General features: G+C 42.1%; 2 protein-coding genes across 2 annotated transcripts in view; both read left to right on the top strand.

Moving 5' to 3' along the window:
• hpdb (4-hydroxyphenylpyruvate dioxygenase b) overlaps positions 1 to 13,396 on the top strand; it is a 51,126-nt gene that overhangs the window by 25,100 nt on the left and 12,630 nt on the right. The gene's annotated exons all lie outside the window — the stretch shown is intronic.
• Positions 6,655 to 8,674, top strand: aplnra (apelin receptor a). Its single transcript, XM_031744018.2, has one exon. The coding sequence runs from the start codon at positions 6,804 to 6,806 to the stop codon at positions 7,887 to 7,889; it is 1,086 nt and encodes a 361-aa protein (XP_031599878.1). The 5' UTR covers positions 6,655 to 6,803; the 3' UTR covers positions 7,890 to 8,674.

Here is a 13,396-nt window from a genome sequence, read left to right as displayed (position 1 = left end):
ATTAGACTCGTCTCCCGCTTCTCTATTTTCACCCCTGCTATTGTGTTCCGCATTTCTGCACGACATCCCGATTTTCCCTGTGAATGCAGGTGACACATAAATCCTAGTTGTCACCTGCACAATTTATCCAAACATCACTCGTCTTAGATGTCTCCAGTTTGACATAGGTTCACATTTCATCATAAAGCTGCTACTCTGACATAGTTTTCAGATCCTACTTTACAAAAAAATATCAGGAAAGGTATGTCTCTCACAAATATATATATATATATATATGTATATACATTTATAATAACCATCACAGTGTATACCAATTAAGTGGACTGTCTTGAGCTACAATAAAACAAAAGTTGGAGAGAAGCATCTCAGCTGGAGAGACAAACTGTCCTATTATAGCACATCCTGTGGTGCTTGCTGTTTTGTCCACTGACACACAAACACACACAATGTGGTGGGGAGTCAGAGGATGGGTAAGAGGGTGGTCCGGGGTCCCAAAAAGGAAAGAAGGGAAACACCTTGTGACCCCCCTGTTCCTGACCATGCTACTGGAAATCCAGAGACAACAAGGATGGAAGAGCAGAGGGCACCGCTGGACATCTGCTTCTGTGTGGGTCATTCAGTGTTGCTGCCTCATATTTAACCATATTTAACCATATTTAATCATATAAATAACTGTCAGAAGTCTGTTTACAGTAGTATGAGGAAGACCTACCTACCAACCCTGTAATGTCCTCTGAAGTGAGGGAAGCACAACTGTGTGTGCTTATTTCTTGGTAGCCTGGAATAAGGAAGGTAGACAAATGATAAATAAACAGTCAGGATTTTGCTTCTTGTGACAAAGACAATCATCAGCATGCAAATGTTTGGGTTTTGATATGGATGTCAAACTCAAATGACTCCCAGACACAAACAGCACGACTCTTGCTACAGATAAGCCACTTTTCCTTGGATGGGCCATTTCACCCCTCCAAGGAAAACTTTCTTTGGTGTCCATACTGCACACACTCACAGCTCACTGACAATGAATGCTGAAATAAGTTAATCTGGATGGATTTACATCTTCCTACTGTAATACCAAATAGGATCAGTTCACAATTACGGTAAAAAGCAAAGGACATCATCTGACAGTTCTAAGACCTCACACATCAGGAACAGTGACTGTAAAAAATCCATCCAAAGTGAAGCCAAAATGTCTCCGTTGGGCCCCTGATGTCTGGCTGCAGTATAGATCATAAACTCTGTGGTAGTGGGTGGGGCTGAGGTTAAAAACTAAACCAAAAACAGTTTGCCTCAGATTCACTTTTCCCAAAGATCCTTTCTGCCACTTTAAGGAGGTCTGCTGATTTGGGTTCAAAGGTTCATTTGGATCAGTTTAGTGTTAATTACGAACTTGACTGTTAAATGTGATTGAGAGCTGCAGTCCTGGAGAAAGTCATGTATCTGTGTCCAGGAATTGCACCCAGAGCAGGCACACTGAAAGAAATACTCTATTTACCTTCCAAAATGATGACTGTGGCAATTTCATTTATATAGCACCTTTTATTTTATATAAACTCAATGTGCTTAACACAGAAGATAAAAATGTGAAAATCTGTGTGGATTTAAAATTCCTTAAGGCAGTAAAAAAAAAAAAAAACCTTGTCAATTTGTGTCTTTAAAACTATAACACAAGGTATTCTGCAGTAAACTGGACTAACTGACATTCCTGAGGTATTTTCACATTTTTTTCTCAGTGTGTTAAATGTAATCTTTAAATTAACATCCTTAGCTAGCTAAGAGAAACAGTCATTAGCTACTGGGGGAAGCAAGTGTTCGGTAGCTATGATGTTTTAATGTTCATAAATAATCAGTGCACATGAATAAATCTACCCTGACTAAAGACGTTGTTCTATATGGATGTAAATTAATAGTCTGTGTTGCTGTTCAAACATTAGCTCTGGTGCTCTGACAGTGCAGGACAGAGGGGTGTTAATCTGAAGCAGGCTGCCAGAGATGAAGCACTGAAACTCTTTATATGAGAAACATTGAAAACTTTGCCTGTGCAGGTCTGAGATGATTATTAAATACCTACATGAAGCTGTATATCTCTCTCCACACATGCATGGGCAGCCACACTAACATAAAAGCTGGCATGCACGTCAACATCCCTCGGCCTCTGATAAAGTAAACACTTTATCAGAGGCCGACATTCACTACCTGCCTGTAATTTGACTTCACGGTTTCTAGCTGATATCAAAATTTCACTGGAAAAAAAAATACTGATAACATGCCCACAAAATAAAACCGTGTTCACCCGAAGCCATTCATATGTGGCCCAACTGTTGTTCTCAGTTTGTTTTTGACATTAAACACAGTCTGAGACAAACAGTCTCTCCTTTCTGTTGCCTGTAGGGAGGACTTCACCTTCAGTCATCTTGATGTTAAAATATTAGGTGATTCATATTTGAGTTTTTTTAGTAATATCTTTTTGGGTTTATACATACAACACTGCTGCTTTACACAACAAAACATTAAAAACACTAAAAAAAACAACACAAAAAACAGCAAAGCCTAATATTAATGAGTGGAAACCGTGCATACGTTTTGACAAACAATAATTGTGCATTTATTTTTAGTTTTTCCACTGAGGATTTCTTTTTTATTGCAAACACTTTTAACTTTTTACAAAGCCGTCCGAGTTATTCTTCACAAAGTACAGTATCTGCAGTAACTGTAAATGCATTAGTAATTATTACATTTGTATAATAAAACTGTCTCTATTTTAATAAACAGTTCGGTAGTTAGGGAACAGTTAGGGAACTTCAAAACCTGAAGCCCCTCAGGATAGAGAAGGATTGGGCTTCATGATCGAATCATTGTATATGTCCACTCTTTATGCTGAATATACTTAATTGTTTTAATATTAGAGTAAATTGGTAGTAATTTTCAGAATTAGCTGATGGAAAAGGTACAAAGGCTAAACAACCATATCATGTGCTGTCAGTTAAACCTGGCCTTGTGTGGAGATGATTCCTTACGATTCCTCCCAAACTGATGGGCAGCAAAAATGGCTGATAGCCCTGACTTTCTATGGAAGTGCAATGGGTGCACTCAGTTTCTCACACACTGCTTCTACATTTGGGCTTCATTTTTGTTAGATAATCACGATGTGGTTCAATATAGTGTTTGTTGATTTTACCTAACTTAAAGACCCGCTAAAAACCGGATATTTTTGTAATATATCCTGATATGTTAAACCTTGGAATCAAAGGAGGGTATGTTGCAATCTTGACTCACAGTAGTTTAAAATAAAAACAGAAGGGTCACGTATCAAAATCAAAATCAACAATCAAGGACTTCCTCATTAAATTCTGGCCCCTGGATTACTCTCCTTACTCACAGACATCTAGAAGTCTTGACGTACTCGGATACTTAGCAGTACATTTCATGAGAACCCATTGTTTTTTATTTAATCAAAAATGTGTTTTGGGACTATATAGTTTAAAAAAAAACAAGCATAGAAGCACAAAAAATAACACTAAATCTGTTAACAAGGCATTTTCATGCACTGAACAAAAACTAATTTGCATCTTCCTGTTCCAGGAAGTGTAACGAAATTTTAATAAAACAGTCAGCAGGTGTATTTCTCATTAACAGAAAAGTGCTGAGAGCAACAAAAATGAAACAATGGGGCCTTGTTATCAAGCAAGCAATTCTTATGATTGGAGGTCTCCATTCAGTTCAGCGTTGAGGTCAAGATTAAAATATAGCTGCGTGTGACCTCCAGCTTCACGGTTTAATCACAGCACGGCACAAAACCACCTGGAAGGTTTAGACAGAATTTCCCATTTCGCGCAATGTGAATGTTTTACGTATTCCAATCCCCGCGTTTAGGTTCAGATTTTTTGCGCTGTGGAAAATTAAACACTCATGGCAAATTGGTACACTGGATTCACATGGCGAGCTGTCCTCGCCTGCAGTATGATGAGATACAAACCCCTCAGCAGGAGCAGTGCCCTCACACATCTGAGGGTGTAGCTCTGGCTCCATGGCACTGGAGTGCGACGTCGTCTGTCTGACACAGCAGAGTCGACTCTTAGCGAGCTGATGTGAAAGCTCTGCAGATGTGGCTCATAGTGAGTTTTTAAGATTTCACTAGATAGAAAAGTATAAATAATTTTTATCCTTATTTCATTCAAAGTCTTTGCATCAGAGACAGCATGCACTTACAGACCAGTTGTGTCTCTAAAGTAACGCTACGCTGTGACCCCACAGGCCCCCGGCACCCTTGGGCTCCAGGTCCCCTCAGCATGATTTGCGAGGCCTAGGGTCTGCTATGTTAGCCGGTGTGCTGTCAACATTTTTTACACTTCAAACAAACCTCAGGTCATAGATTAGCCTCCACCTTCAGTCACTTATCTCCTCCAGACTGGAGCTGACGTATCCACTGCGAATGTCCCCAAACCCTCCTGTCGGTGACCCCAGTTGACTCTGTTGAGTTAAATATCACAAACCTCCCTCTCTTTAGTTGTTACAAAAACCCATGATAGTATCCGCTTCCCGCTGAGTCGCTCCATTTTGTCCCCGCACCAACAAAATGACAGTCAGAGTGAGACCAAGGCAGTCGTGTCACAGCAGCAGGGTCATTTCAGCAGCAGATCAAAAGCAGCCACAGCTGTGGCAGAGTCACATGTGTGGTCCAGGCATATAGACAGAAACCCAACAAGCTATCCCTGCCAAGCTAGCGCTTGCAATATGTTATGGAAAGAACATATGACACAAAAGCATGCAATAACCTATACTTAAAAAACAACATAATTCATATATGTTTTATTTGGAAAAGCAATGTCAGTAAATCTTCACTCGCTGCTGATAATCAAACTCCCACCTCAGGAACAGCACCGGGACTTTATCTTGGCACCTATAAAGGCTATGATGAACAAGTAAGGAGGTCCTCTGAAGATATCTTATATGCTGGTCTAATCTGGCCATCTGTTTCTTATCTACTCGCCTTTTATTTTTTAAATTTGCTAATTTATTTGTTTAAGGGATACTGACCCTGGAAGCAGCAGGCGCCAATCCTCTCCCTGGGGAATGAAGTAGAGGCGGGACACACCTGGTGTGTGTGCGTGTGTGTGTGCGTGTGTGTGAGAGAGAGAAGTTTGGTTTGGGTTACTTTTTCTGTGTTTTTTCGTGGTTCAGGATCCAGTAAGGGCATCCTTTTTATAGCAGTTCCAGGAGGAAACTGTCTTTTGCTTAAAAAAAGGAAAATAAAACTTAAATTTGTCACACATAATAGCAGAATTGTTTAAGCAGACGTCCGTGTTTTTTCACTAAAACATGCAGCATGTATGTTTGCATACAAAAAACTGGCTCCTGACATTGTCTCCTTGTTGCTGAATTAAGGATGAAGCATCTGCCGTGTTCGGCTTTCCCTCAGACCACTGCTCTATGTACAGTACAATCACCAGTCACTCAGTGCAGGCTGATAAGCTGTGAGCCTTTCCTTTCATCAAAGGCATTTTTTAGTCTGTGCATTTATAGTTAATAATCCATTCTGAGGATTTATGTAACAACATCTTGTTATCACCAATAGGAGGCCTGTTTTTTTAACAGATTACCTAAACTAAATGTGCTGTAAATAATGTTCAACACTGCTCTGGCATGTCAAGCTCTTTTTTTTCCACTGATAGTAATTCCTTGGATTTGACCTGGAGTCTGAAAGCAGTTTCACCAGCAATATATTCTGTAAGCTGCCTGAAAAGATTATCTGAATTTTGTAACATTTCTTATGGAACGCATAAAAGCTCTTTTAAAGCAATGTGATAACTGCTGCGATACTCTATACAACGGGACATCACATGAGCATGTGCTGCAGTTAGTAGTGAAAGGAAACCAAGGTGGTGTCAATGTGAAATTTCCTGTTGTTTTTGTTTCAAACTGGTGTGTTTGCTTGGCCTTTTATCATGGAAATCAATCATCAGACCCGAGACTTGTATTAGAGTTACAGTGCAATGAGATGCATCTGAAGGTTTAACAGCAATTTAACGGAAGTGATTGTGATGTAAAGTAATCATCTGATATGTCCAGACCTGTTCTGCACATAATCAGAGTCACCATCTTACCACAAAGTCACTGCAAAAATTATAGGAGATAAAATGCTTGTGAAAACATGCACTAAAGAAAAAGGAAAGGAAAGCAAGCAATGTTTGTGTGATCTGTTCACACCACTACTAGGACTTAATTTTAGGTTTGACATGATCATTATTATTATTAAGAATAATAATAGTAATAATAATAATAAAGTGAATGTTAGACTCTTTAGTTTTAAAAAATGACATGAAAAAGACCTTTATTTTGACCAGAAGTAATGGTGGTGTTCCCACGTGGACAAATTCCAAATGTTTTATTGATTTGATGTCTTTTTCCTGACATTTCTTATTGATTTTACTAGTAGTAAGTGTTTTGGTCTGTCATCTGCGAGGGAATGCAGGCTTCTTGTCCTCCAAGCAGAGGGAAGGGCTGCGCCTGAAGAGGTGAGAGACAGGAGGAGGAGGGGGAGAGCTGAAAGATGTTTTACTGGGGGTGGGGGGGTGGAGGGGAGGGAGGGGGTCGTCCTGGGAGGGAACCGGGGGTGTGGAGGGGCGAGTTTAAAAAGGCAGACAGAGCCAAGAGTCACTCACTCTCACAGGATCTGCTCAGAAACCCCAGCTCCTATGATTCACTGACTTTCAATTCACCCTTTGGAACTTTACAGGACTCTTAACTTTTTTTTTTACCCTTTAAATTAAGGATTTTTTTTTCTTAACAACAATCCCTGCAGCATGGAGCCCCCCACTCCGGAATATGGTGACAGCTATGAGTACTATGATGACAATGAGACTGTGTGTGACTTCTCAGAGTGGGAGCCTTCTTACTCCCTCATCCCGGTCCTCTACATGCTGATCTTCATCCTAGGTCTGTCAGGTAATGGCGTGGTCATCTTCACTGTCTGGAGGTCCAAATCTAAACGTCGGGCTGCAGATGTCTACATAGGAAACCTGGCACTTGCTGACCTCACCTTTGTTATAACTCTACCTCTCTGGGCTGTGTACACAGCCCTGGGCTACCACTGGCCCTTTGGCGTGGCTCTGTGCAAGATCAGCAGCTATGTTGTTCTGGTAAACATGTACGCCAGTGTTTTCTGCCTCACCTGCCTGAGCTTTGACCGCTACCTGGCCATCGTGCACTCTCTGTCCAGCAGCAGGCTCCGTTCGCGGGGCACCATGCTGGCATCGCTGGGTGCTATTTGGTTCCTGTCTGGCCTCCTGGCTGTGCCCACGCTGCTGTTCCGCACCACTGTGAATGACCTAAACAGCAACCGGACCACATGCGCCATGGACTTCAGCCTGGTGACCATGAACCAGAGGCATGAGTACCTGTGGATTGCAGGACTCAGCCTGTCCTCCTCTGCCTTGGGTTTCCTCCTACCTTTCTTGGCCATGACCATCTTCTACTGCTTCATCGGCTGCACTGTCACACGCCACTTCAACAACCTGCGCAAAGAGGACCAGAAGAAGAAACGACTGCTGAAAATCATCACCACACTGGTGGTGGTGTTTGCCATCTGCTGGACTCCCTTCCACGTGCTGAAGAGCATGGACGCCCTCTCCTACCTGAACCTTGCTCCGAGCTCCTGCGGCTTCCTGCGTTTCCTGCTGCTGGCTCACCCCTACGCAACCTGCTTGGCCTATGTCAATAGCTGCCTCAACCCGTTCCTGTATGCCTTCTTTGACCTGCGTTTTCGCTCCCAGTGTCTGTGCCTGCTCAACCTGAAGAAAGCTATGCACGGCCAGATGAGCTCCATGTCGTCCACTCTCAGCGCCCAGACTCAGAAGTCAGAGGTTCAGTCTCTGGCCACCAAGGTGTAGAGAGCAAAGTGAAACAGGGCTGCTGCAGGACAGCTCCAACTGCTGGAACACTTGTAAAAATACAGACTTTATGTGTCCATTGTTCAAAGCTGGTAAGATGAGATGATGAATTTTGAATTGTCACTGCCTACAGTCATGATATCCATTATGTGTTCCTCCCAATCTACAGTGAGAGAGGCCAATGCTCTGTATGCTGTGTGAACTTGGGAAGCTGGAGCCAGCTGGCTGAGCTCCTTTAGCTGCACTGTTCCTCAAATTCTCAGAGAAAAAAAAAAGTCTTTATTTTTTCTGTTTAAATTTGTATTTGCAGAGGTTTTTTCAATTGTATCATGAAAAAAGGCAGAAATATGAATTGCTCTTTACACTGGATGAAACCTAAAGCTACACCCTATTTTCATACCATCTTTGTTCGGATATATTGCTGATTTATTGTAGAAGCACTTGTTGTACCTGAGCAGGGAAATCAAACAAAGCAGTGTCTCTTCAAAGCTTGATGTTTTTGAAGGTAGAAGTCTGGGCTACGGGAGGGAGGTGTAAGAGGAGCAAAGGTGTTGCAGCTTAATTACATAGTTTGTGGGGAGGAGATGGGGCAGACAGGCAGATGGCAGTTGACAAATGTTGCTGAGGGACAGGAGCGGGTGGGGCGCTATGGAGGGGTTTTGCAGTGCAGTCACGCACTAAAGGGACAAAGGAGCCTTATAAATGGTCCAAATTGATGTATATGTTTTATTTTTTGACATCACTGTAACTAACTACTGTATTAAAGATGTGTGCTATGAACAAGATGTCTTAAATTCATTGTGTGTTTGTCTGTGTGTGTGTGCATGCAAATCAAAGGTAGATTTTCAAGTATCACTTTAAAGGAGAACAATCTTGACAGCAAATGTAAATATTTAACCTCCACTTTCACGTCGGTCCTGTTATTTCAGTGTTAAGTATCTCCAAAAGGGTTCAAGCTTTTGTTATGAATAAGCTTGCATTCAGTTCACACCTTCAGACTAATAGGTCTCTAATCTCTATTGATTCACAGCCAGTATCCAGACAGTAACTGGATTATGCAAACTACCTGTCATCCTGAGTGTGTATTCTGCACTCAGCTGGGATTTCTGCAGGATTTCTTCATTTCAAACATTAGTATTTGTTTAAGGCGGGGAAGAAAGAACCAGCAACATATTCAGAGTGATGCGTGCTCAGTTAAAGTCAAAGTGGCTAAAATTTATGCATAACAAAATTTAGGACAGCCAAACCCTGTGTGCTGAATTACGTGGTCATTACTACTGAGTGACTCTTCTAGGGGATATTCTGACTTGACAGTAATGAGCTCTGTTGGGCATAATCACTGTTTAGAAATAGTGGTGGTGGGATGGGGTAGGGGGGGAAGTGGGACTCTAATCCTGGCAGAAATCGGGGCCGCCAAACAAGTCAATATTTGTGCCTGCTGACAAGAGATTGCAGTCAGAGAGGTTGTTGGGGCACGGGATGGGGTGTGGGATGGCAGTGCAGAGTGCAGATGCTCCAACACACTGAGAAGAAACTGTGAGGTGATTGAAGTGAGAAACTTGGGAAATGGGTCATCTTGCACCACCGTTCTAAAGTAACCACATGTGTGAAGCGTCGAAAAAATGCAAAGCTGCGTGATTCATTGTCTCTTTGTCTGTGAGAGATCATATGTTACTTATTGTCCATCCTGGCGAAATGGAGCGTATTTGCAGTAAATGCCAGGATGTTCTTTGTGAGATCCTAGCAGACAGACGCTGGATTGCTCAAACATGCAATGATTCTTCAGCTTGATAGATTTATTAGAAAAGATTTTATGTATCTAGTTTATGTATTTCGGATACATACAGAATCTAACCCATAACACAGGCGTTCACTGCACCATTAACTCTATTGTGTAATAACAGAAGAATTCATTTTCTGGTTCATCTTTATATAAAACAGCAGATATACGAGTAGCAATAAGACCGTGGAAGCAGAGTCAGTCACGCGTGCCGGACAATGCGAGACATGTTGTTATTATTGAGATCAGTTGGCCTGACAGCCTGTCTGATGCTTCACTTTGAGATAACTCACCCAGAATACCAGCTGACCAAAGCACACCGGGAACACCGCCAACACAAAAACAACAGTTGCACATAAATGTTCTCTGTGTTCCTGTGTGGGCTGCGTGACCTGTTTGTGTGTTCAGGGATGTTTGGACGTGGGCGTCGCAGCACGCCTAAAGTATTCTTAAAGGGAGTTCGAGCATGTTGATCCGCTGCCCCTGTTAAAATGTTGTTTTCCTGGTCAGGAGGCATGAAGTTTAATGCACAAGTATTGGTTGTCCCAAACAATAGCTGCTATATTGTGTCAACCAATTGCACACTCTGATAGATAAATACATGCTTTTCATTATTCAGCTTTTCATTATCATTTAAATATGAGTTGCTGAATCAATGAATCCCTGAATGATGGGTCTTAGACATATCTAGATCAAATGAGACCTCATAGCTTCAGAATGATAGTTAAGAAATCAACAACAACAAACGCAGCTGCGCAGCTCCCAGCTCAGAAATAAGGCTGGAGATATGTTTTTGTGTCATCCACCTGAATGAATGTATAATCACACCGGCCACACAATCAGTCTGCAGCTCCACACTTACAGCGAAACACACTAAAACGTCTCACACAGGTGCCAGTTTCTGAGTGCTGTCATCAGTGTGAGCTGCCACACCCAAATGGGACATCTGAACCAAAACACAACTGCTCCCCTTTCCTTAGATCTCCCTGCTGTTCCATCCCACCCAAGCAGCAACAAATGCACCCCACACTGTGTGTGTGTGTGTGTGTGTGTGTGTGTGTGTGTGTGTGTGTGTGTGTGTGTGTGTGTGTGTGTGTGTGAGTGTGTTCATATGCACATGTAAACAGAGACCTGACACATACCATGGGCTGTCAACGCTAACCCTACTTTCTCTGTACTGTTCATCCACCTGTTGACTATAACGCACACAATCAGCTCCCCATTCTTCAAATCACACACGAAACAGCACTGGGGATGCCAGCCTCTCTCTATACAGTAGACCTAGCCACACAGAGAACACAGCGCTGAGGGGGGGAAATTAGGAAGCCGGTGAGAGCAAAAAAAAATTTTTTTATTCTGGAGGATCAGCATGACCTCTGAGAGTCCCTCGCCTTTTTGTTTTGTCTGTCATTCCTACAAATCTGGAGGACAATGGAGCTAGTGAAGCCCGAAAAATACAGAGTGGGAGGGGGTGGTGAGGTGTGGGCTGCGATTGCTCCTGTGTGTGTGTGTGTGTGTGTGTGTGTGTGTGTGTGTGTGTGTGTGTGTGTGTGTGTGTGTGTGTGTGTGTGTGTGTGTGTGTGTGTGTCCAAGAGGAGGAGGGTGAGTGTTTGCAACAGTCCTCACCACATTTCTGGAATCAGCTGTTATTTCTCTAAGAGTTTTTACTCCAAGCAGTGAGGGTTTCAAATGAACATCAGATTTTGAAGCTTTTCACACATTTTGCATTTATGTTTTATTTAATTTTAATGTAATTTTCACTCTGGGCAATTTCTCATGCTTCCACTCCCTACCCAGGGTTTTTAACTCCAATTTAATAACAGTTGTGAGGGTGCATGCTTTTATCTGTTGGTTTTGATCAAATCAGTTGCAAACTTATGATAGAATCTACTAGCATGCTACAACTTTGATAAATATTCATGTTTTAAAGACATTCGAAGAGTAAATGGGCAACAAATCCTAACTTTTTAGGGTTGTTTTTTTTCTGTCATTCACAAACAATTCAAAAGGAGGTGTGCAGAAGGATGACTAACTAGATTTGACGGTCTTATTTCTATATGACTCCTTTCATTAAGAGTTCACGTGAAGGAAGTTACAACAAGGAGAACAGCATAATTCAGCTGGACCCAGCAGCAGTTAGTTCATAAAACCGACTGGAAACAGGCGGAAGCAGTGAAAAATACTCAGTAATCAGTGTTTGTTTCTGCCAGCGTCAAAGCTTTAAATAAAAGATGAGATGTTTACGAGTGTGTAACCGCAGTTAATTCCAGTTGTCCAAACTTTGCAGATGTTTCTTGAATACATTTTGTTGACTTGTGTTTTCAGGCTCGTTTGTTTTGTGCCTTTGCTTAAATAATCTCGAAAACAGTCAGAAACATGACGGTAAGTGGAACCCGCCGGGGTTTTCTGCGAGGAACCTTGTTTTGACAGCTTTGTGATGAGAAACTGTCCTCAGGATTAAGGCTTATTTTGTGACATGTCTGAGTCGAGTATGAGACCAGCACCAGTCTAGACAGCAGGCCCTCTGATCCACCAAAACAAGTTAGTCCAACCTGACACTAAAACGTGGGAAGCTCCAGCCCCCCCACGACTCCCACCCACCCATTACCACCTTCTAATACCAGGTTTCAATGCTGGGGCACATACCTTTGTTTATGCCTTTTCTCATTTATTTAACACTTCCACTCCAACAGTGTGACATCCTGTCAAATAAAAACCTGCTTCCTATATCATAGAAACTGTTAGCTCAAAGACAAAATTACAAAGCTACCACTCTAAACATGCTGTCACTTTAATGCTGACCATTAAAGTGATGGTAATGAAAATAATTACTAGGCTTAGCGTTTATGTAAACACGGGATAATAGATGTTAGACTAAAGCTTAGTGAAAGTGTTCACATGTCTCGCAGCATTTATCCTCAGATCTTTTGGAAGGTTTTTTCTTTAAAGAAAACATAGCTCTAATTTTTTTTTTCTGCATTCACAGCTGTATTTATCTCCATATCTCTTTCCTTCTTTTTGAAAGCGTGCTGATAGCAACGGCTGGTATTGTGCAGACCTCGGAAAAAGAGTCAGATTACCCCGAATCTTATCCAAATGCTCTCACGAATAATGAGGTATAACATGTCTAATCGTACCTCACACAAGGGGCCGCCTGAGAACAGCTCCAATACACACCAGCGACAACTGTAAATTGCTACCACGTCTGCCCAGGGATCGCTATTGAAATCAGCTTCTCTCAGTAATCTGTCTAGTTTAACCTGAAAGTGGCCCCCTCGCTGTAATTGTCCAAATCCTGAGAACAACGGCCCAGAAAAATACAGCATTTACATGAGACTGGTGTTTTCAGTGTAATGTTGTTATCTTTTGGCACATTTCAAGAGGTGGTTAGGAAACCAGGGTTTTCAAATAGATCTCCTCCAATGCTATTGTTATTCATATTGGCTCAGGGACATGTTCACTCCACCCGATTAGATCTGAGTTGAGTGAATGAGAGGTTTTTATTCAGCTATGAAAATGTGTGATTTATCTTTCCTCCTATCATCGGAAACATTGCCTAACAGACCTTCTAAAACTGTTTCATCCACTAATGCATATTTCCTAGGGAAGACCAGACCTGCTGCACTGTGCATCATAATGAGCTGTGCCGCTGGTGGATATCGTTAGGCGCGAGATGCTGCTTCCGAGGACAGCGTGGTTTGGCCAGACCTGAATGTGCTGGGCCCTC

Source organism: Oreochromis aureus, linkage group 12, assembly GCF_013358895.1.
Source record: "Oreochromis aureus strain Israel breed Guangdong linkage group 12, ZZ_aureus, whole genome shotgun sequence".
NCBI classification, from domain to species: Eukaryota; Metazoa; Chordata; class Actinopteri; order Cichliformes; family Cichlidae; genus Oreochromis; species Oreochromis aureus.
The sequence above is the reverse complement of the archived record's forward strand: the minus strand, read 5'-3'. Positions and strand labels throughout refer to the sequence as shown.

Excerpts from the sequence above, each read along its gene's own strand:
- aplnra (XM_031744018.2), top strand. The coding sequence starts at position 6,804 with ATGGAGCCCCCCACTCCGGAATATGGTGACAGCTATGAGTACTATGAT.